The following is a 22,079-nucleotide window of genomic DNA, read 5'->3' on the forward strand; positions in this document are numbered from 1 at the left end:
CTAAATCCCCCCCACCATCCAACACACACTAGATGGAGTGCCTCTGGTGTCACCACTTAAGAGAGGTCGACAGAATCCTGCGGCACAGCAGAGCTGTCACTCAACAGGCTCCATCCTGCCTCAAGGTGAGCTCCTGCCGGCTGTCAGTGCCCCATGAAATGACTGGTGACAGCAGCTCAAGACACATGGAAGGAAAGATGTGAGAAAATATGCACACAGTATTTGGGATGTTTCCATGAACGCACTAACATACACGGAGATATATGTGTAAAATGTAGCTATGCATTAGAGAGAAGGAGCAACCTTTTTAGTCTGATGTAACTGCTCTTATATCCTATCAACCTGTGACTACACACAGCTTAGCTCTTAGATAATTAGTCATTTGATTCATTAGACAAATGGAAAAAACTTAAATGACAATTGTTTTGAGGATTGGTGAATAATGCCTGAACAGGATGCTTTGAGTTTTCGATGACCGATAAAGCAAACAGGGACATTTTCTCTTTCATTTCACAACAGGATGTCATGTAATAGAGGAGATTACGAGAGGTTTAAATGATTTAAACATCTTAATAAGACACTACTGACTGGCTAACAGAACAGCTATTTTCTTTATAGAACCGAGGCGTTACACTTTTGGTTGCCCAAAGCAAACTGGGTCAGTAAATTGCAAATCAGAACAGTATTATACATTACCACAGCGGTGATATACTGAGCATATTACCCATTACCAAGCAGGGTGCTCTAATGTGATCTCCTGCTGTGCGACATCAGTGTGATTTATTTGCATATAAGACGAACATTAAGGGAAAGTGCTTCGCTTTAATTGACTCCGTTCTTTGATCAAGTTCCAATTAATCAGGAGCTTTTCCACACTGTGATCACGTTTGATGGAAACCATGTAAAGTGAATAGAGATGGAGACATCTCTTGAAGTACAAAGTGCTGTGATGGAATGTCAAGCTTTCACAAATAGAAGCAGTCTGAATGAGATAAGATACGAGCTTTCACAATAAATAATCACCAGATACCTTCACCAATATTACGTACTGAGAGAACCTCTAGATACAAAGACCTTTTGAAAGCCATGTAAATTGTGCACATGAGAGTAGTCCAGCTGAGTGTACAACTGATGAAGGACACGTACTATATGAAAGTAGTGAGTGATCCCTCCGCCGGCATCAAACTGCCAGCAGGATTCACTGCTGACGATGATGGAGAAAGGCTTAGAGGGTTTCTATAGCAACAGTGAGTGCTAGTTATATACCACAGGAGTAGACAGCGCTCGACCATCTTTGTAGAAAGAGGTGGGATAAAAACAGGGATCTGCTCTGTGTTTGACTAGCTGTAGCAATCAGTGGCTAAAATTAATACAAATTAAAAGCTAGGGAGAGAAAGCAGGGTTAGGTGTTTATGATGCACGTTAGCCAAGCTGGCTAAAAAAAAAAAGACTGATGCCAACTTGATTACCAAGCTGGCGTGCAGATTAACAGCATGCAGGGGCCGGCTAGCACAGGTAAGAGTCCAAGCAACTACTATAAATAGCAGAAAGACAGGGATCTGTGCCAGAGTCTGATCAGAGGTTGGAGAGCACCACTGGTTGATTAAGCTATCGTCACAACAGTTACATTTGCGAAAGCAGCCAGTGCAGATATTGTTCTAATTTAGGGGTCAGATTTCCAAGAATCAAATTAATAACATTTCCAACGTTCTATTTATAAGCTGGCGTTTCATCATACTGCCCTGCTACACATGGAAAATTCTAATCAAATAAGGTCCGTCTCTCAGAAAATCACATAAATGGAAATTATTACGCTCATATCACAGAATCTAAATCCTACCAAAAGATAGAGGACACACAGAAGACATTAGGAGCTGCTGTAATAGAGACTAATGGCAGTGTCTCTTTGGCGCCTGACCTTGTGCTCAATCATGCTGCTGATCTCAGGCAGGAAGTTCTGGCTGATGACACGGTAGAGGTGGCGGTCCTGTGGGGAGGTTTTGTCCTTGATGCTTTCTGCCAGACTGACCCACTGCTCCTCCGTATCACACACAAGGGACCAAGCGCCACGCTTGCGGCCTGGTGGAGGCATAGGGGAGAGATATTGGATTATTGATTGCTGGGAAAATTTGTGGAGACAATTAGTAAGTGAAAACTGCGGTAGGAAGTTAAGGGCCAATATACAAATTCTTTCATACGGTCAAAATTAAAATTAAAGAGATCCTTTTACCTGTGCTTGGGGGAGGGTCCACTGGTACTTCTTCTTCTTCTTTCACGTCTGTCATTTCTTCACTTTCCACATCACTGAAAGAAAGATAATTAATAAATTCCCATTGTTTACATGATTAAGACCTATTCTAATATAACTGACATTTACATATAAGAGAACTCTGCGGTACTTTAAGTATGAAATTACTATTGAAATGAATGTGGTTTAAGACTTTGTATCCAAGAAATACTTAATTAATAATTCATTACAATTTAGATCCAGAATAAAAGACATCATTTGATTGCTTTGCAGCTTTTACTAATTATTTTACTTTTTTAGGTTCAATACATAAATGTACAAGCTTTGCAATGAAAGACCACATGGACAACAGACCCAGCAGCATATGTGACACTTTCGTAATAACCAGTACATCTGTGCAACATATGCACAGCTATTTCTCTGCTGCATTATCCCGTTGGTACTGACAACAAACAGCTTCTTCTTTTTACCTTAGCTGAGGGTCTTCCAACTTCCTCTTCTTTGGTGGTCTTCCCCTCTTCTTTTTCTCCGGTAATGTTAGTTCAGTTGTTTCACTGTTGGAAAAACAGCAGAAAGAATTAATGGGCTTTTTAAAATTACAGCCTTTTAACAGGGGTAATTAGCAATGGAAAACCTCTATAATTAACCCTTTACAGGCCTGTAAACAAGTGTCAAGCTAGTACTGCAATTACACCCCTTACCACACGCACCAGTAAACCGCAGAAAACATTACTTGAAACATTCACTCTGGGTATATGGGACAGAAAAAGAAGATTCACAGCAGTGGTAAATGGTATTTACCTGAGCTTCTCGGTCTTCCTCTTGACTGGCTCTTCTTTGTACATACGAGTGCCGTAAAAGTACCAGTAGAGGGCTCCGTTTCCATCTTGCCCCAGGGGTTCGACCCTCAGGCTGTCTGCATCCAGGCCCTGAAGGGGATGGGGGGGGGGGGGAATAACATTTCTTAAATCATTAGTCATTAGTGGATGATGTCATTCTGTCCTTTCGGCATACATGTGCTGTGAATCACACGCAGAAATTATGAATTCAGTAACTGTAGTTATCGTTAATGGCACTTTAATTTATGCAAGTACATTATTAGTATCAATTAAGAAAAACAGCAATGCAGTAACATTATATAAGCTGGTTTCACTGGTGTTTGAGAGAACCCTTAACATAGGGCCACACCAAAACGTCATCAAAGAAGCAACAAAAGCAGACTGTGACTTCACCTCACATTGCCAGTGTCTCAGCCAAAAAGATGTACTTGAACGCACCACAAAGACTACAGACAAACATTTGGCGCCTGCATGAAAGGAAATAAGTCTACAGAGAAACCTGAAAAGTTACTATTAGCTGGGAGGCTAGGAAACTATGAAGAGCTACAAACTGTTATTAAGAGCTGGCCTCTCCAAACGGTATATTGTTTATTCTAGATGATGAACTTTGTCGTTTTTGTTTACTTTTGTCACTTCCATTTCTATTCACGTGCACTGGTTCAGCAAGATCATTCTGCCAACAATAGGACACACCAAAAAACTAGAGCCAACACTGACAACTCATGTTAGAGCTAATAAATACGGGTGTCGGGGGACTGTAAAACAGCAAACAGTCTTCTTGACGTGTAACAGCCCTTAAACAATGTACCATTACTGATAACTGATTGGTTTTGATTAAGAAAAACAAAAACTCAAGACTGAATAAAATGTTTAAAACCATTTTGTATGATCATTTATATTTCCAGACACTTTCAGCTCCTGATTTCCACGAGTAGCATACCTTAAGCAGGTCAAAGACATCGGCCGCATCCAGACGGTAGTCGCAGAGCCGGTGCAGCAGTTCCACCTGAGTGCGAGGCGGGAGACTCTCAAAGGGCCCCTCTCGTAGTGGGTTGGGCTTCCCCTCTTCCAGTTCCCAGCGGTAGCTAATGATGTCATCCAGGTAACTGCTAAATGCTCGGGGACTGAAAGGTAGAGCAGTCTCAGCGTCATTGTCTACATCTATCTCGCCATTCTGTTCATTTATTTACAGAACCATTGAAGCGCTCTGATGCAGGACACCCACAGGTTCACCACACCTAAAAGGTCTTCAATTCTTCCCCTTGTATGAAATTTTTAAAGTTGTTTAGCAAGACTATTTTGGTTTTGATTCAGTTATACGTTTTTTATAACTTATATAAATCACTGCAAAGTAATATCTTCAAGTTTTATTTTAACAAATGATACAATCAAGGCACAAGGTTTCTTTGGTCCACTGTGATCTGTCAGGGAATGAATGCAATCAATTCAACTGCAAATGCTTTGTGACAATGTAAAGCCCACACAAACTGTTTCCATATAAACTAGCATCCTGTTGTAATACATAGCTTAGGAAACAAAGTTCAATCATGGGCCCTGGAAAGACAGAGGAGGTGGGGGTGGAAAACAGAAAAAAGGACTATTTTCTTTGAATGGGCGTTGGGTCTCTACTATGAGTTGGGCTGATAAATAAATGCTGGTTCCGGTTCAGGTCTAGCCGATTAATCTGTACCTTTCAGTTCCAACTCAGATGAACAGAACAAGGGCTTGGGGCAGGGGTGAGCATCTATGCAACAGCACAGAAAAAGAGGGACGGGAAAAAAAAAAAAAAAAAAAAAAAAAGTGGCTTATCTTGAAAGAGCAGTGTGCACTTTTCACACAGCTGCAGGCTCCCCCCCCGCCCCGCGCCTCCTCTCCTCGCTACCCCATCTCTCTCCTCCTTTCTGCCCCTCGTTTTCTCCAACATCCTCCCTCCTTCCTTTCCCCCGCTCCGGCAGAGCGTTTAACGCGTGCGGATGAAAAGGGCAGCTCTGTGAAAGGCCAGTGCTGAGCAGCCACCCCCAGGATGCCAGCGCCTGTCCAGTCCAATAAAGCAGGCTGTCCTACTGTTACGGGCTGCCTGGGTGGAAAAACTGGATCATTCCTGCCTCTGTGCTTATCAGTTCACCGTACCACGATGCTACTTTCTAATGACCGCCTGGATTAGTTGGTGTAGAGAGGGGGAAGCCCCAAGAGAGACTGAACACATCTGTGGGTTTGAATAACAACCTCTGCTTCACACTCACTTTCTCCCATCACTTTCTCACGTGGGAGACGAGTTTCAGTGGCTGCGCTGCTTTCATGTATCACAGGAGTAACAGAGGATGATTTCACCGTACCACATTTCAATATCTTAACTCACCACATGGGCTCCTCAGTGGGTTAATGTGGAAGTGACTCAGACTTCCTATGTAGGTTCCTGGGTGTTATGACTAATGTCAAGTACGTGGAAATACTAAGGCTTACGTTTACTGATACATTTTGGTTCTTATAAAAAGTTAATTTATTCTGTTCCACTGCGCCTCTGATCCTTCATTGATATATGAGATAGGTCCACTCCCTCATATAGTTCTGTCAAGGTTAAGTCCTAATCTTAACCTTGCTACAATCTTATGCTCCAGCACTAGTTGGTGAAGATGTAAGCAGCAGTGTTGACTGTTATTACGCCGTCCACGCTCCGTCTAATTGTATTGCAACTCAAAACACTACAAATTAATTCTTCTTCTGGCTGACCAAGGAAGTCAGACATTGCAAAAAAATGATTTTCATTTGTTCCATGACAGAGGTGAGCATTCGGTGTGAAAGTATAGGTTGGTGGAGAAACTCAAGACAAGAACTGAATGTGTGTGTGAGAGAGTAGGGTTGGGTTTAAAGTTATTTTATTGCTGCATATGTTTAGAGAAACATAAGACCTTTAGCTTAGTTAAATACAAATCAAATTTGTCATGAAGTACTTTTCCAGGGTATCAGGAGGAGTATAAAAGCATCTTATCAAAAAATATTACCATGACTTGCAGCCCAATTAGATACAAAAATCTTAATCCTGCTCAAAGTGAGAATAGTGTCATTAATTTAACAACAAACTTCTTTTAGCTTTCACTCTAACAACATGCGTTGAGATTAATGGCCCCAAAAACTCACACCACTAGACTTCTGTATCATCTGCAGCTTTATATTTTATATTTTAGACTTACGTGATGTCAGTGCGCTGATAGCATCCCTGCAACAGACACGCAATAAGGTCCCCGAGGAAGTCCAAGTCCTGTTCGGACAGGGCTTTCTCCAGCTCCTGGACCAAACAAAAGGAAAAAGAGTTAATACACCCATGAAGGAAGCTATAGATAGTTCTACTTACAACACAAGAGATATCCATACACGGATTAGAGGTATAACATGTTTCTGTGCTGAGCAGGTGAGGTTTATTGTAACATTCAACATATAACAAAAGGATATATCTCAGCTGTGACACTACATTGTATCAGCGAGTTCTCCGCATACATGTTTGAAAGTGTTTGTATCAGTGAAAGGTAAGCTGGCAGAGGTAGACAGCGTCGACGGATAATAGGAATTTGTGACTTGTCTCATTGGGGCGTCTTGGTTGGCCAGCGGTTGTTGGGCTGTAGCCGTGGTTCAAGTTCAGCCACGACCTCTCTCCTGCCTGGCATTGTGTTTCGGCCATTGAGGTTTTATGAAGCGGCAGTAACTGGCAGAGCAAACTCAAAAAAAAAAGACCTGAAAGCACCAAGGAAAGATGGCAGGCAGCAGGGGTGGAGAGCTGCAACACAGTCGTGCCCCCCCCTCCCCTCCTCTCCTCTCCTCTGCTGACCAACCAAGACACAGCAACTCGCACGGCTCGTCAGCATGCACCGCTCTCAACAGTGATCCCCAAAGGCTCTGGACTCGAATAAGAGGGCAGAAATGCAAATGCAAAGTGTCCCTTCAGCCAAGTGTCCATTTAAGTTAAAGCCCTCTTTAGCAGAAAGCAAAGTAGGGTTGGATCTGACCACTCCTCACCCCCCCTGATGACAGATCCAGACTTTGTCATGTATGTGTCACTCATCCTCTCTCATTTGCAAGTATTACTGAACTGCCCCAGCTTCGAGAAGAAAACGAATGCAGAATTACCTCAATCAACACGGAGGCACGTTTAATTATTGTGAGCTCACTCATCTCTTCTTGCTCTAACCCTAACGCTCTCTCTGGAATAACCCGGTTGAGTTCAGGTCACCAAAGGTCAGTGTACACACCTCCCGGCCATGGAGAATGACAGAAGCCAGGAGCCAACAAGTCGGCGCGATGAAAAACAGAAAGGGGGAGGAGGAGGGGAGGACCAGAGAGAAGGGGTTGAGAAAGACGTTGAAAAACAAGATAAATATTTCTGCTTGAGGTAAGAAAAGAAAAAGGGCATTAAGGAAAAAACGAAAGACAGCTTGCTCCTGCCTCTGACTCAAGCTTCTACGGAAAAAACATACCGGGAGAGCGAGTTTGATGACAGCAGATAAAAATCAATCAAGTTTCGTGACGGAAAGAAGCGATTCGTTAACTTTACTAGCACACAAAAGACAATTTGAAAACATTTGTAATGGATTTTAAGGAAAACTTAAAAAACAAGGCTTAAATGGGAGGTGCTGAGGTTTTGTAGTAATTTCCAGGAGCAAACCAAATCACATTCTTGAAGTCTTGAGGTATTGTATTACACCCTATGGGTATTTTTTTGAAATGCTAACCTTTTATACATTCATTGAAAAAGATTCAAAGGAAGTCTCGGTGGTTAGTTTTAAATACTACACAGACTACGGCTACACTACAGTTTAGTGTAGCAGTAGTGACAAGTTTGACAAATCGCCTGCTTCTACAGCTCACACTACAATACCAACAATGACCAGGACAGATAGTTCTGAGTGTGCACGTCCTGTACGTCGAAAGAAAATGAGAGCACAGACATAACTTTCACACCAATGTGCACAAGAATGCTTTTAAAGGACAAAAAGGTATTGCGCAGCTTTCCCAGAATTCATGAAAAATGGGATGACATACCTGCCTAAACCATGGTACTGTGTAGTGCATATCCAGCCTAGACAAGAAAGACAGACTGAACAACAAAGAGTCTGACTAAAAGGCTTAAACAGTTGCTCAACCTTGCACATGAGTCACAGTTTGTTCATGTATGTTTGTTGTACAGCTGCAGAACTCTGTCGTCGCCGAAAGCTCAGATCACTGAGAGAATAAAGGATTCTGTGTGTGTGTGTGTATCTCCGTCTACAAACGCATGAAAGATCCTGTGTCATGCTCTCCTCCACTCCCAGGTCCCCTGTCGGGCAGCCTTTGGGCCAGAGAGAGCCCATCCATCAGAGACAATCTGCACTTTGATCACACTTCGAAGAACCTGGGGGCCGTGGCTGGGAAACGAGTGGAGGGTCGAGTACAGCAGAGCAGAGCAGAGGGCTTGCTGTGGCCCCTGGATTAACACCACCCTTCCCCAACTTTGAAGTGCCACACAGCATCTCAGATGGCAAAAGGGAATTAATGTGGTGTGTGCGTGTGTGTGTGTGTGTGTGTGTGTGCCCTTTCTTCTGCCAGCCAATCCCCCTGGTGCTAACAAAGGTCTGAAAGTCTGCAAGGGACACTGCACCGCAACTGGAAATGTCCAAACCTTTGCCCTCAATAAGCAGTGGCCAAACAAGCACACTACACGGATGCAATGCAGAGAAAACACACTCTAACCGTCTTGCATACATACACAAGTCTCAACAGTACAAACACGGTGCAGTACTTTGGCTGCATTACATCAATGATCAATAGGACTCAGAGATAAGGGACGTGGATAAGTGCTATAAAGAGCATAAATCATAGAGCTAAATTGTCAGATTTATCGCTAAGCTAGGGCTGTTAACAAAGCGGGCGATTCATTTCACATACTGGAACAAAGATTGGTGGGTGAGTCAAGGCTTAGTCAAAAGGTGTGTCATCACTTCAAGTCCTTCTGTAGGCCTGGCGTGCAATCAGCGATTCACCCCGGAGGTATTTGCCAGTTCTCTCACCAGACTCCCCTGCTGTTTCTCTCCCTTTGCTCCCCTCGCTGGCTTAACCTCTTATTCCTCCTCTTCCACACCATTTTCCTCCCCCTGCCCTGCTGCCCGGTGCCTGCGAGGGCCTCTGAGGCATTCTATTATTCCCCTGACAACACCCATGCTCCACTCTCCACCCCAACTCCTTCCCTTTCTCCATCTTCCTTATCTTTCCTCTCTCTACGCACCGTCCCCTCTCCAGCCAGTCGCCGACTTCCTGATAGTAGAGTATAACTGGCACTGGTTCTCTCATGATATTTACTGATAAGGTGGGAAAAACAAACCAGAATCTAGGCTGAACACATGCCCTGAAATCAACACCGTGAGTCACTGTCTCATCTGAGGAGCAAACTATGTGAGAAGTGACACCTGTGGCGAAAACTCGGCAAAGCTCCGTTATGTATTTTCACTAAAATTAAGAGAAGCGCTGAAGCCCTCACCTGTACCGTTCACATCCATATCAACAAAAACATTTCTCAAAAAAACTCACCCCTACGTCCTCCAACTGCTCCTACCACCATCATTTTGTGCGCCAGCCCTCACGAGACCCTCGTCAGTGAAAGATGCACCAATGGTCCCGGCCACCGCTTTCACACCTCACACACACACACCATCAACTCTCTTTTATGCATCGCAGTGTTTTAAGTAACAGCTGATCAACATTTATTAGCTCCAACATGAGCTGTTCAGTTCAAATTGCCACCGTCTGACGTATAGTACACAGAGAAACTCAAAACAGCTGGCCAGCAACTACCATTTGAGCAGTATAATTACTGAACTGTGCAGACGCATCAGCGCACAAGAATAAATTATTACGACGGTGCAGGCTGCTCGTGTAAGCTACGACATAGGCTCTGCTCAGATCCACTGCAGAAGTATAAAACCAGCTTTAGAGCTAGAGATAATTCCCTGATATTGACAACAACGACACACATATACAAAAAAACAAAAAAAAAGGTAAACAAAAGGTAAAACTTTTTATACTTCATAGTAATCCAGAGTAATTCTATAAGGTTACATACTTTAGCAGTGAAATGTATAGTGATACGCTGCAGACTGGAGTCAGTGCCAAAGGTGACAACCAGAGATTAACAAGTCACAGCTGTCTCGTAAGGGACATGGGTTGACTGTGGATTCTATAAACCCACATTATATGGGCACATCTGCTGCATGAAAGGGTTACAGAGATGCTGGACGGACAATGCTCAAGATCTCCGTTTAATATTTTTGGAACGTGGATGGTAAACGTTATGAGACGTGAATCAAATGAAAAGGAGGACACTTTTCATTGAGTTCAATGTAGAGGAGCGCATCTGCAGCTGCCAATTAAAGTAAAAATGTGCTTTTTCTCAGTGGACACCAATGCGTCCAATCCATATCTGCAAGAGAGAAAAACTAAGATAAAATGCGAAGAGAGGGAGGGGGAGGGAGACAGCAAGAGAAGGGGTTGTGATAAGAAGTACAGCAGCATTTGTAGCAGCAGCCCCAAGGTTGTAGCACATCCACAGAGCCTGTAGTATCAGGGGGTTTAGCCTCTCCGGCTGCACACACAGCAGACACTTTCCATGCCACTGCCGTTAACAGCTCCTCCGGGGTCTATATCACCAACAGTTGGAGGACGTGTGCATGGGTAGCTGGAGGGGGATGGGACGTCTGTTTGTTGTGTAAAGGGTCCTCTCTTCCACTCCTTCGCTCCTTTCTTTATTTCTTCCAACCCCACCCCCTCCCACTTTCAGCTCACACATGGGTCCTCCAGGAGCAATCATCTGACAACACCCTCCACCCCCACACGTAACCACCTCCTGCCACATGACAAACATGCACACACAGTTGTAACACCACAGGAAAACGCCCTCGCATCCTCAGGATGTACGGTTCATCTGATCGGAGGAAAGCATCAACATCTTTTGAGTTGTTGCCAGATGCGTCTGACGGCGCATCAAAACAAGAACTTCCTTGCTAAATTTGCCTGCATAGTTACTTCTCATTTACAAACTGTCTGTTTTAGCCAGTGAAACGTCACGTGTTCCACACCTACTGTCCAACCCCATCATCCTGATGCATTCAAATAATTACAGCCTCCAGGCAAGAACCAAATTTGCTCATGGAAATATGTGAACATAAAATAACACTACAGGTTGTTGTACGGGAGGTGAACAGCGGGAGCAGTGACAAACACTAAATATAGCTTACACACTACACAACTGTGAGGTCAGTTTCAACTTTCGGCTGAGTTTTATGATAGTGTCAATGTCAGGGCCAGGTGGAACAGGTGGTTGGGCTGCCCTCGAGGAGAGACCGCGGGGGAGGTGAGAGATGGACGATGGACAGATCTTTCCTGAGCCAAGCTCTCTCCAGACAGATGGAGACCCTTTGCCTTGGACTAGCTTGCTGACTGTGTGGGTGAGGATCATTAAGCACAGGAGATGGGAGGCCACCCAGTGCAGCAGCAGCAGCGCCTCTCGTACTTCCACTGCCAGCTTTGAGGAAACCACATCATCAAGTTCCTCATATAAAGCTAAGCTTCCTGCTTCGGCTGACATCCCACTGGACCCACACATAGACACACAAACAGATAAAAATATCGCCTGCAAACTCTGAGGGGATGAAACTGTCTCTCACCAGTGTGATCATGTTTAGCAAAGAAAGACTACTAAAGTGATTTAACTGCCAAACTTGTGCCATTAGCAAGTGTAATCAGATCAACTCGGAAGCCAAACGGCAGGTGTAGACTCTGGACTACATTTAAACGCCACGTATAAAAGAAGACGTGGGGTGACAGAGCACTGGGTCTCGTTAGCTCTTGTTCTTTGAAGTCAGCCCGGTGTGTCACGGACCCGACACTTCCAAACACAAGTGCAACGGCTCCCATGGTACTTTGGTCATGTTCACACCGACATTAGCCCCTGCATGAGATAACCCGGCCCCCTAATGCATTTAAATGAGGCCGCTCTGTTGATGCAACAGGGGTGCCAATCCAGAGGCCACCGGCGGGAAAAAAATAAGGCCACCTGGAAGAAAAGGTTATACTCAAGTGCTGCTGGAACACAAATGCAAATGCTGTGATAAAAGAGGATGATTGCAACTTTGATAACGCATGCTTTGGCGAATGCCATGCATTCAGACTCCTGTATCTACAACCAAAACCTGATTTTCTAGACTGCATGTCATCATATCACTAGAAACTAAAATAACAAGCTCAAACCAACACAACCTGCTGCAGTTTTTTGGGATGATTTCCACCCCACAGTTTCACAAGTCCTGTGACAACATGTGAGTAATATAACCTGTTATATTTGCTCTGGGTTAAGCTCTAAAGTAGTTGAGAACACCTCCAATGTGTAAGCCAGACACATAAATTTTAGCCTGTGGCCTTACACCCCTCCTTTGTACACCTTTGCACCACTAGCATTGCTCGACTAGATTTCACCTCAAACTTTCAAAGTATCATTCCACCAATGTTTCTTTCCTCTGCAAGGTTTTCTTTCCCTTCTTCTGTTTTCAGCAGAAACAAAAAGCAGTATTTTCCAGAATAAATTGTTTTTTTTATATTACCTCCTCCCTCTACAATGTTGCATCACGCACAAACCAAAAAACCTTACCGAAACAAGACAACAGAAACAGTCTCTGGGGAAGCTAAACACATATTAACCACTGACTCGAGTTTTGTTACCCAGGGCCGGACTCGGTGAAGTTTTCGTCACTCGGTTTCCCCTTACACTTCCCGTCTCTGCTTCGCAAACCAGCTGCGAAGACGCAGAGTCAGAAACCTGAAGGGATGCCGCCCCAGACTGGAGACAGCGAGAGGGAACCATGGGGAGCTGCAACAATGGGACTGGCAGAAAAGAAAAAAAAACAGTGTATGTGCCCCTCTGCCTCCCCCTCTGAGCGCACACTCCCCATGTGAAACTATCTGATGCACGTACTGCTGCTCTCACTTGTCAATCACAACTGGGGGAAGGGGCTGCAGCCTCTTACAAACGCCCCCCTCCCTCACAGTGCATGCAAGAGAGGGGGTATTAAAAAAAGACATGCAAAGAGGGGTTCTTGATCTCTGAGCAGTGCTCATAGAGTGTGAAAAAGTTTAGATGGCATTATGTATGGCTTGATTTGGAAAGTGTCAGAGGTTGGTGTCTGAGAGGCGATAAGAAGATCTGAGCTGGGGGAAGAGTCAGTGGGTGGGTCAGAGGGAAAGAAAAGGGAAAGGGATGCGAGGGATGACTGAACAGTATAGATGTGGGATGAGAATGGGTCATTGTTGTTGTGTGGCTCCAGGCTCCTCCCTGGAATTGACAAAGAAGGTAGATAGGTCCTAGCCTGGTCGTCACCATCCTACGTTTCCGCCCAAAATTAGATTTCGGTCTCGCACGGAGTCTGGCCCAATTGCACTTCCGTGGTTCGCGTGTAACCGCGCCAATCAGCGAACAGTTGAGTGATGACGCGGAACTCGCAATGCCGAGTTGCTTGTAGTCCAGCGAAGCTTGTAGTTCAACGGCACAGCAACAACGGCGACGGAGGAAGAGACGCCAGAAGCCATCCGCGAAGTTGTCTCAACTCTCGAGAGCGTCACGGAATTAAAACCAGAACAAGAGGCTTGTCTTGTCAGTTTTATAAATGGCAAGGACGTCGTAGCTCTCCTTCCAACTGGCTTTGGGAAAAGTTTGATTTATTTAACTGGAAGTGGTAAGCGTAAGAGCCTGAACTCCGGCAGCACAATATACGTCATTACCAAACGTTGCTGATTGGTTAAGGGAACTCCAATGATTTTAAACCTCAAAATAAGCATCCGCCCATTACGGAGACAGATTGCTATTACATTGGGTCAGACTAACGTGCGAGACCGAAATCAAATTTTGGGCGGAAGTACGTAGGATGGTGACGACCAGGCTAGATAGGTCCAGTGTTCAAGGTAAAAAAGTCACCGATCATTGATCCCTGTGGAGGAATGCACAGATGGTACAACAAACAAAAAATAATGTTTTTGCTAGTTCTGTCCCATCACACATCTTCATCATAACCGTCTTTGGTCATGGTATCAAAGAGTGCCCAGACAACTGCTATCTGCAAGTATAATGCACACGAAGTGGGAATCAGGAGACTGTCTGAAGTTGGGCCATGATGGAGCGACACTTAAGCCATGATCCTATTCCCCCCCTGTTAATCCATTTGTTTTTTAGACAACAGAAACAAGGACGAGCTCACAGGCAGTCTGCTCTCACTTATTTACCAGATCTAATAGGACTAAACCTTTTTTTTTTTTTTAACAATCGCACTGGGCGCTTGCAAAAAAGAAAACAGAGCCCCCTCCTCCCCAGAAGGGCTGCAGGAGTAGCAGCACCCAGTCGGAGTGAAGGGCCTCCACCCTCCAGGGGGATGGGAAAGAAAGAACCACCATCTGGGGTTTAGTCATGGTGATGCCAGGGGCTGGGGCGCAGTTACAGGGAGAGACTACTGGGGCTTGAAAAGGGGATGGGTACAGGGGCTTCTGCTGCGCATGGGGCACAAGTGATGGCAACCAACAATAATGGGAGAGGCAGACAGTGAGCTTAGTCCACGGACATGGCAAGCACAAGAGGAGAGGGCATTATGTCGATGGGTTGCAGACATTTGGAAGTTCGTGATGACCAGCCAGATTATTTACATATCAAAAATGAGAAGAAAGAAAAATAAATAATTACACAACAACTAGAGAACAACCACTGATTACACATTCAGTAGTCATGTCAGAAAATATGTGATGCAGTCAACTCCATGAACTATAAACACTGTCAACTGTAAACTGTCCTGCTCTAACCGGTACAACCCAACTAACAAGAAAGTCATGAAGTTGCAAATCAAGTACCCGCTGTAGTCTAATAGGGACATACGGTAAAACACTAATGTGGGAGGTGAGAAAGCTCGGGGAATACTCAGGGACAGAGGCGGTGCACAACTTCAACAAGTTGCACAATAAAACTCAAGTATAGTTGTTATTAAACTAATGAAAAGGTGATAAAGGGATACATAAAGAAACAGGAAATGGCTGTTGACACGAGGAAAAAGTAGTATTGTACTTTCTCAACTAAGTTTGCGGATCATGCCATCATCCACACATCATAAGCAGTTAAATTAATCACAATCTAAAAACATTTATTTTTACTTTCTTGGTTTTTTAAGAATGAATATCCATAAGGTTCAGGAAGCACTTTAATTCAAAACTGTAAAAGTACCACTGGAGTGATAACACAGATAAGACAAACTACAAACAGCAGCACATAAAATAAAATTCTAAGGACAGGTGGTTCAAGTAAAAGTTCTAGTGGCAACACGGCTCAAAGTCAATCCAGAATGAAACGATCCACAACGTTATATAAATACAAAGCATGTTTGATACAGGCAGCACGCTCGCAGAATCCCTCCCACGCCGGCAAAGAAGACCTTGTCCAAAGGCATCGCCTGTGACATGACTTAAACCAGTTCTGCAGTGAAACGACGGCTGCTAGAACCCAGGCGTTTGCAAAAATTTATGAATGAATGATCACGTTCATCACATTATTTGAAGAGCTGCTGACTCAAATAACTGACATATCCTTTTGGCAGGGTGTAGGTTTTGAGATTGAATGCTGAAATAATGTTGTTTAGTAACTATATACCATTTACAATGATTGCATCTTAATGCGGCCCTGTCAGCCCACACACATTCATAATGTATAACGGAGACAGATGGGAGTGTTGTGTTGAGTTTGAGGACAAATTAAATGTTCATCTACTTACAGTCGTGTTTCCATCCAGTCGTTGCGGAGATATTTCACACTAACAAACATACTAATCAACACTAGCACCAAAAAAACTGATAGCTGGTCAGCCAACTCCCGTGTGGTCTGTTTTCCTTTCATCACTTAGGTCAATTAAAAGTATAAACTGACTGTAACTGAAGATCCTAGTACAGTGGATTTCACACCAACGACACAGAAGTTAAAATGCTCTGAAATACAAACTACGCCTAAGTCGCCAAAGAGGAGACCTATTTCAGCGAGATGTTGACAGGCTGCTGATGAAGATATATGGAATAAATGAATGTAAATGTGCCAAACGGGCCGCCAGCAGAGCACAGACCGACATGAATACAAGGACAGAGGTCCTTGGCATGAAGGACTATGTCTGGCAACGAAGGGCACAGATCGAGCAACAGTAGCCCGCAGTGTCTGTTGGCTGTGGGATTTCAGGCATCATTTCACAGATACATTGCCAAGAAACAAAGCATAAGCCGCAGAGACAAAAAGCCAGGCAAAGGGGACAGCCATGTTGACCCTGGGCCGCCTTCCTGCAGATCACTCGCTCATACTAATGTGCCTCCCCATCCTCACTCGCTTGCTCTCGGACTCTTTTCTCCACTCTCCCCTCTTTTCCCTTCCCTCCCACTCATTCTTTCTGTGCTCTCCATCTCTGCCACTCACACAAACACACATGCTGCTTTTCCAGCTTGCTGCCCGAGGAAAGTGGAAACCAGCGACAGTGAAGTGTATCAGCCCTGGGACAATGTGCAAAAAGGCTGTTTTGTAAGGCTAGCCGAGGGGACTGGGGATAGACTCCATTATCACTGACCAGCACCGTAGAAAAGAAAGGAGCTGGCACAACAGCGCCACATCAGCGCCATTGGACTGGATCACAGAGTTTTGTCAATATCCGCTCTGGTAACAGTTTCACAGGGGATTCATTATAAAAGTATCCATTATGAGAAAAAGAACCAGGTGTTTCATGAAAGCAGGATTTATGGTCCATCTGGACACCATGCTGGATAGCGCCGGAAACCCACACCTTTCTGAGGTCAGGCGCACGAACACTTCACGCCAGCATTGGTCAGGTGCTCAGTGGAGTGAAACTGTGTACTCCTCCTCTCTAGCTCTCATTTCTGAACTATTTTTGACTTTTCATGTATGTATCTCAGGAAAAAAACAAAAATCAAAAGAAAGGGAGCGTACATACAGACAGACAGACAGAAAGGTGGAGCTGAAACCTTTCAGTGGTTCATCAGTGATATGGAAATACATTGAAGAGAAGAGTCCCTGGTAAAAGAGAAGATGTACACATTCAACGACAAATCAGCTAACTCACTCAGGAGCATTGTGACTAAACCTGTGGAGGTATGCATCCCCACGCCCTTTTTACTCATCCTGCACAGCTGACACCAGAGGGCAAACCCAGAATAGATGTTTAACAAGGAAATGCATGAAGACTGTCACGTGCAGGCGTGTCCGAGGTCCTTGGTAGCCACAGCAATGACCCAAACACTGACCCCCGATGACAGCAGACATTTTTTATCAACAAAGACGGACTGATAGAACGTAAAGAAAGTAAAAAAACAGAATACAGTGAAATCCCTCAACACCCTCCACCCTGTCATGACTAATGACAGCGACTTCCTGTCTCCCCTTCCACCTCTTGGGCAATTCAACCTGTACATCCCGAGACAGGATTGTAACTGGAGCTAACCGACATAACCTCACCAGTTCTTCACAGCCAAAACCTCTTAGGTGAAGACAAGGGGAAATTTGCATCGAGTTGAAAGAATTTGTCAGAGATCAAATTTTATATCAACTGGCTATTGCGTGTGGTCATGAATGGTTTATCAGTTTTTACCTACCTTGAACATACAAGTCAAGACAAAGTCAGAGGTAAATGAAAGTCTACTGCTACACTTGTGAGAGCTGCCCGGGCCAGCTTGTCTTGTTGTTGCTGCTATGTGGCGTTAAGCAAAACAAACATGTCCGCCAGTCAGATTCCTCTTATTTCTACAACACAAAGTCCTCAGAAAGTAAACACACTGGATCGAAAATGTCCAGAAGTCAGTGTGAATATTTGTGTTCGCAAGGCCGGGGCAGAGTATCAAAGCCAATGCAAACCTTATTCCTTATTATAATCTGTCCTAAGTGCAGTGCTTATTGTGCGGAGTATTAATCCTAATATCTGCAATCTAAAAGAAAGATTATTTGACGCTGGCATACGACCAAACTCCTGCTTTACGCACCAAACAGTAAAACGCAAAACTGCACACTTGCTGACTAGATGAAAGTTTGCGTGTTGTTGCTCAAAAGATGAGTGTTGAAAATCAGTTGCATTTTTAACGTATTGCCAAATCATGTCTGAAAGAAGCCACAGCCATAAAAAAACCCACACTCTGGTGCCATAACGACCCCACGACATTACAAGACAGAGAGTTGCACTATTAGGGAGTACGCAAAACTACTAAAAGCCACTGAACACATGTGGGAGACTATTTGAAAGTGAAAAAAAAATAAGTTTCTTTCAGGAATAACCAGATTTACTTTTATTAAGATTATCTTCATTTAAATTACGATATTCTACGTATTTAACACAGACATTCTCCATTAGAAATAAAAAAAAAGAGCCAGTTAAAAACATTTTTACATTCTCTGCCATATATTAAACACACCACAAAACTGTTTCTATTATATGGTTTAGCTTCAAACAATTACATACTCACTTAATTCACAAACTGTTTTGACAATTAATATCCAAACAGTCAAACCAAGAAGCTAAAAAAAATGTCTATGGTTTGGGACTCACTGAAATCTACATGAGTGGACTTGACTGATTGCTGCGGGTGAATTTCCTACAAAACATTCAACGAAACGCTTTGTGGTTTAGGTTCCACCAAACTATTGTCACCTTTTTCTGCCTATGGGGACATGACACTGACAGAGAAAAAAATAAATAAAAAACAGGATATAACCGTCGTAATCATGCTTGTTAAGGTAGACCGAAGGGAGAACTGACGAAATTCACTTGAACTGGTTTCAGGTACAACAAATATGCAACAGGATGAGAGGAACTCAGTACACCGCATGTATTACTCCCAGTTGTGTCATCTAATAAGGGTTTTCTGTTGAAAGCCTCTGGTTTCAGTGGAAGAAGTAACCTTAAACTACCATGTAATATCTAGCTACTATAAAAAAAAACAACTGCAGACAATTATACTGAGAGCCAAGATGACCTTCAATACTCCTGTGTCCGATTAAGACGTCAAAGTATAAGACAACTGCATCAATCTCAATTTTCCCTTGAAATCCAGTTGAGGGGTGTAGCCACACATGTGATCTGCTCAGTGATGCGGTTAAAGACGGATACATCATTCACACAGGGGGTTGCAGCAGCAGCAGCAGCAGCAAGACCCTCGTGTTGGATTGAACGGCTAAAACCATAATGTTTAGTCTAAATGCTCATTTGTAAAAAAAAATAAATAAACAAGTTCAAACAATGAAGCGTGTGGAGTCTGGGAGTCACTGCGCGTAAATCCAAACCTATTCTAAGGAGAACAACAACAGCAGCACAACACCCATCAACTTTCATGTAAACTAGGCGCAATGCGATCCCCCATCTGGCTCGCACTTCGTTTAACAACAAAGCCGATGCCTGCGCGTTTCTCCCTCGAAGGGGGTGGGGATGACTGCTGAGTGATGGAGACTGTTGATGCGTGATGTTGACCTCGCCAGTTTCTTTTTTTAAGTGCAATCATTCCTCGACAGATTCAACCATTTACCCTGATGTTACACCTCGCACAGATGCGTATTTGCCTAAGATGCGAACTCTTGAACACACTTCAAAGAACGAGGAGGGAGGGAGGTAGGGGGGTCGATAAAGAATGATAAAGTTGAATAATCTTAACAGCAGTGGTGTATATTTAATTAATTTTGTGACAGAGGGGAGATTAGGTGGAAAGGATTCGCCTTTGTAACGCACTATATTCAAAGTGATATCGTAAACAAACGTTTATAAACCCTCGCTTCCAACAACAAAATGGGACTTGGGGCGAGCAAACAATGCCTGAACAGCATCTGCGTCCCTATGGCTACCCCGAGCCAGATGGCTTGCAAGACAATAAACTCAAAACCGCACGCCATGAACTTAACTTTATCTGACAGAAGAAGAAAAAAAGAAACAAAAGGGGAACACAGTAAGCGGGACAACAATTCAAATTAGTGTTTGATTTCTAGCTTTTAAAAAAAATTATATATATATATCGCATAAATATAATCTAAATAAGGCTTACCACTTAAATGTTTGCGTTTGGGTTAGTTTGCAACATCCCCAAGCACAATTTCAAACGAGCTTTTTGTTTAAATAGCCAGCAGTTTTCAACATTAACATAAGCCTTTCGTGAAATGAAAACAAACGGTGAGGCACATGGTTTAAGATGACCTCCCTAACTAAAGTTACCCAGGAACAGCTGAGTATCCGCGGATATAATAAAAAACCACATGAATACCGGCGCGTAAAACTGTGTAATAAATGTTAAATTCAGCTGAAGTTCATGATGATTCACTTGTTTTTTTTTTACATTTACAATTTGAGGAACAGCAACTAGCCACAAAAGCTAGCTTTTAGCCTCGCTAACGAGCTCGCCAGGTCGTTGCCTAACAGGATTGCCTTGGTAACGTTAACGTACGAGAAGTTCAGAGAACAGCGCTAAGCTGGTTAACCGAACAGCTAAACGGAGCACGCAGGCGAAAAAAGCTGACACAAACAACTTTTCATTTCCGTAATGAAAGACGTTCACGTTACAGAAAGCGGCCACAGGTGTATTTTACCTCTATTTCAAAGTCTGGAAGGTTGAACGCCGTCCTGAACAGCGAGCAGAAGTGGGCTATGGCGGGGACTTCCCACCAAGACTGGATTTCTTCCACAGAAACGGTACATCCCTGGGACATTTTCGGGCTGAAGAAATTGTTCAACCTGTGTTCCTCACATTAGAAAGTAGTTTCCTTCAGCGGCGTCGCTGTCTCCGTAGCATTACAAACGCGAAAAAAGTTGCTGCTGCCGTACCGTTGGGGCAGTTGCCATTGCGACCCGTTGAGCGCTACAATCTGTTTCAATCAGAGTCGAGCCGGAGCTGAACAGATGGGAAGGACGATACCACTGCACGGCGAATACGGGGGGGGGGACGAGTACTTAGCTAATTGTCTTAAACTGCAACTGAACAAAACAAGTCACTAAAATGTCGAGCGCGTGTATCCGTTGTGGGCGTAATCAGTAATTATCGAGCATGTTTGCAATTGTTTTTATCTGTTCATTGTAGTGGCGAGCTCCCTTGCGTGAGCATATCCCCGTATGCTTAATAATGAGCCCGCCGTTTAAAGGGAATGATCGTGTGTAGTGAATGACTGAAAAAGTAAAAAGTTGAACCAGGTATGAGCCAGGTGAACTCTTTTTAAGCTCCTCTCAGTTTGCTGTCATTGTGTGCAACGATAAGACTCATTATTTGTCCAACTTTGCTCTTAAGTTTTCTTATTACTTTTAGCATTTTTTACATGCAGTTTTTTTTTTTTTTAATATTTATTTATTTATTTACATGAAACAAAGGTTTCAAACAGTCCTAAATGGGAGCTTAGTTTATTATTATCACGTGCAATAACATCCCAGATACGGAGAGATTTTGTAAACAACAAGGCAGTGGAAGTTTGACTACACAAGGGCTCCCCCTATCGCAAAAATGTAAAGGTGCACATTATAACACAGGCTATTCAGTCACAGTGAAGGAAGGATCTTGGTGTAGAGGCAAGTAACCACTCACTTAGGAGGTAAATGCATATGCACATATTTCCTATAACAATGCATTTTATTGTTTTTATTTTATTTTTGAAAGTGCATACCTTACCGGACTTTGATTAGTGTTTCTGTGAAGTGTTGTGCAGAAACTTGTAATGTTTGCCCTGAGGGTGGCACCAGAGATCACTCATGCATTTAAATCACAACCTTTTATTTTTTATTCTTAGAAAGCATGAGTGAAATCAGCACGTTTCCAGACATTTAATTGAATTGTAAGATATGTGAGTTTTCCTATATCAGAGCTGGTACATATATACAGAGAAAAAATAATACTGTTCTGTACTTTATATTATGCTGTGAGCAGATTCAGAAGCAACCATT

General features: G+C 43.5%; 1 protein-coding gene across 1 annotated transcript in view; it reads right to left on the bottom strand.

The window, feature by feature from the left end:
* The window catches only part of cecr2 (CECR2 histone acetyl-lysine reader), a 32,815-nt gene extending 11,635 nt beyond the window's left edge, over positions 1-21,180 (bottom strand). Inside the window, exons 1-7 of the mRNA XM_084554586.1 lie at positions 20,741-21,180; positions 6,279-6,373; positions 4,028-4,211; positions 3,050-3,177; positions 2,719-2,802; positions 2,231-2,304; positions 1,919-2,079 (exon numbers count right to left, since the gene is read on the bottom strand). Coding sequence (XP_084410712.1) covers positions 1,919-2,079; positions 2,231-2,304; positions 2,719-2,802; positions 3,050-3,177; positions 4,028-4,211; positions 6,279-6,373; positions 20,741-20,860 — 846 coding nt within the window. The 5' untranslated portion in view covers positions 20,861-21,180. The remainder of the gene's footprint in view (positions 1-1,918; positions 2,080-2,230; positions 2,305-2,718; positions 2,803-3,049; positions 3,178-4,027; positions 4,212-6,278; positions 6,374-20,740) is intronic.
* Between the last annotated feature and the right edge of the window lie 899 nt (positions 21,181-22,079).

The sequence above is a fragment of the Chelon labrosus genome (genome assembly GCF_963514085.1).
Source record: "Chelon labrosus genome assembly, chromosome: 11".
NCBI classification, from domain to species: domain Eukaryota; kingdom Metazoa; phylum Chordata; class Actinopteri; order Mugiliformes; family Mugilidae; genus Chelon; species Chelon labrosus.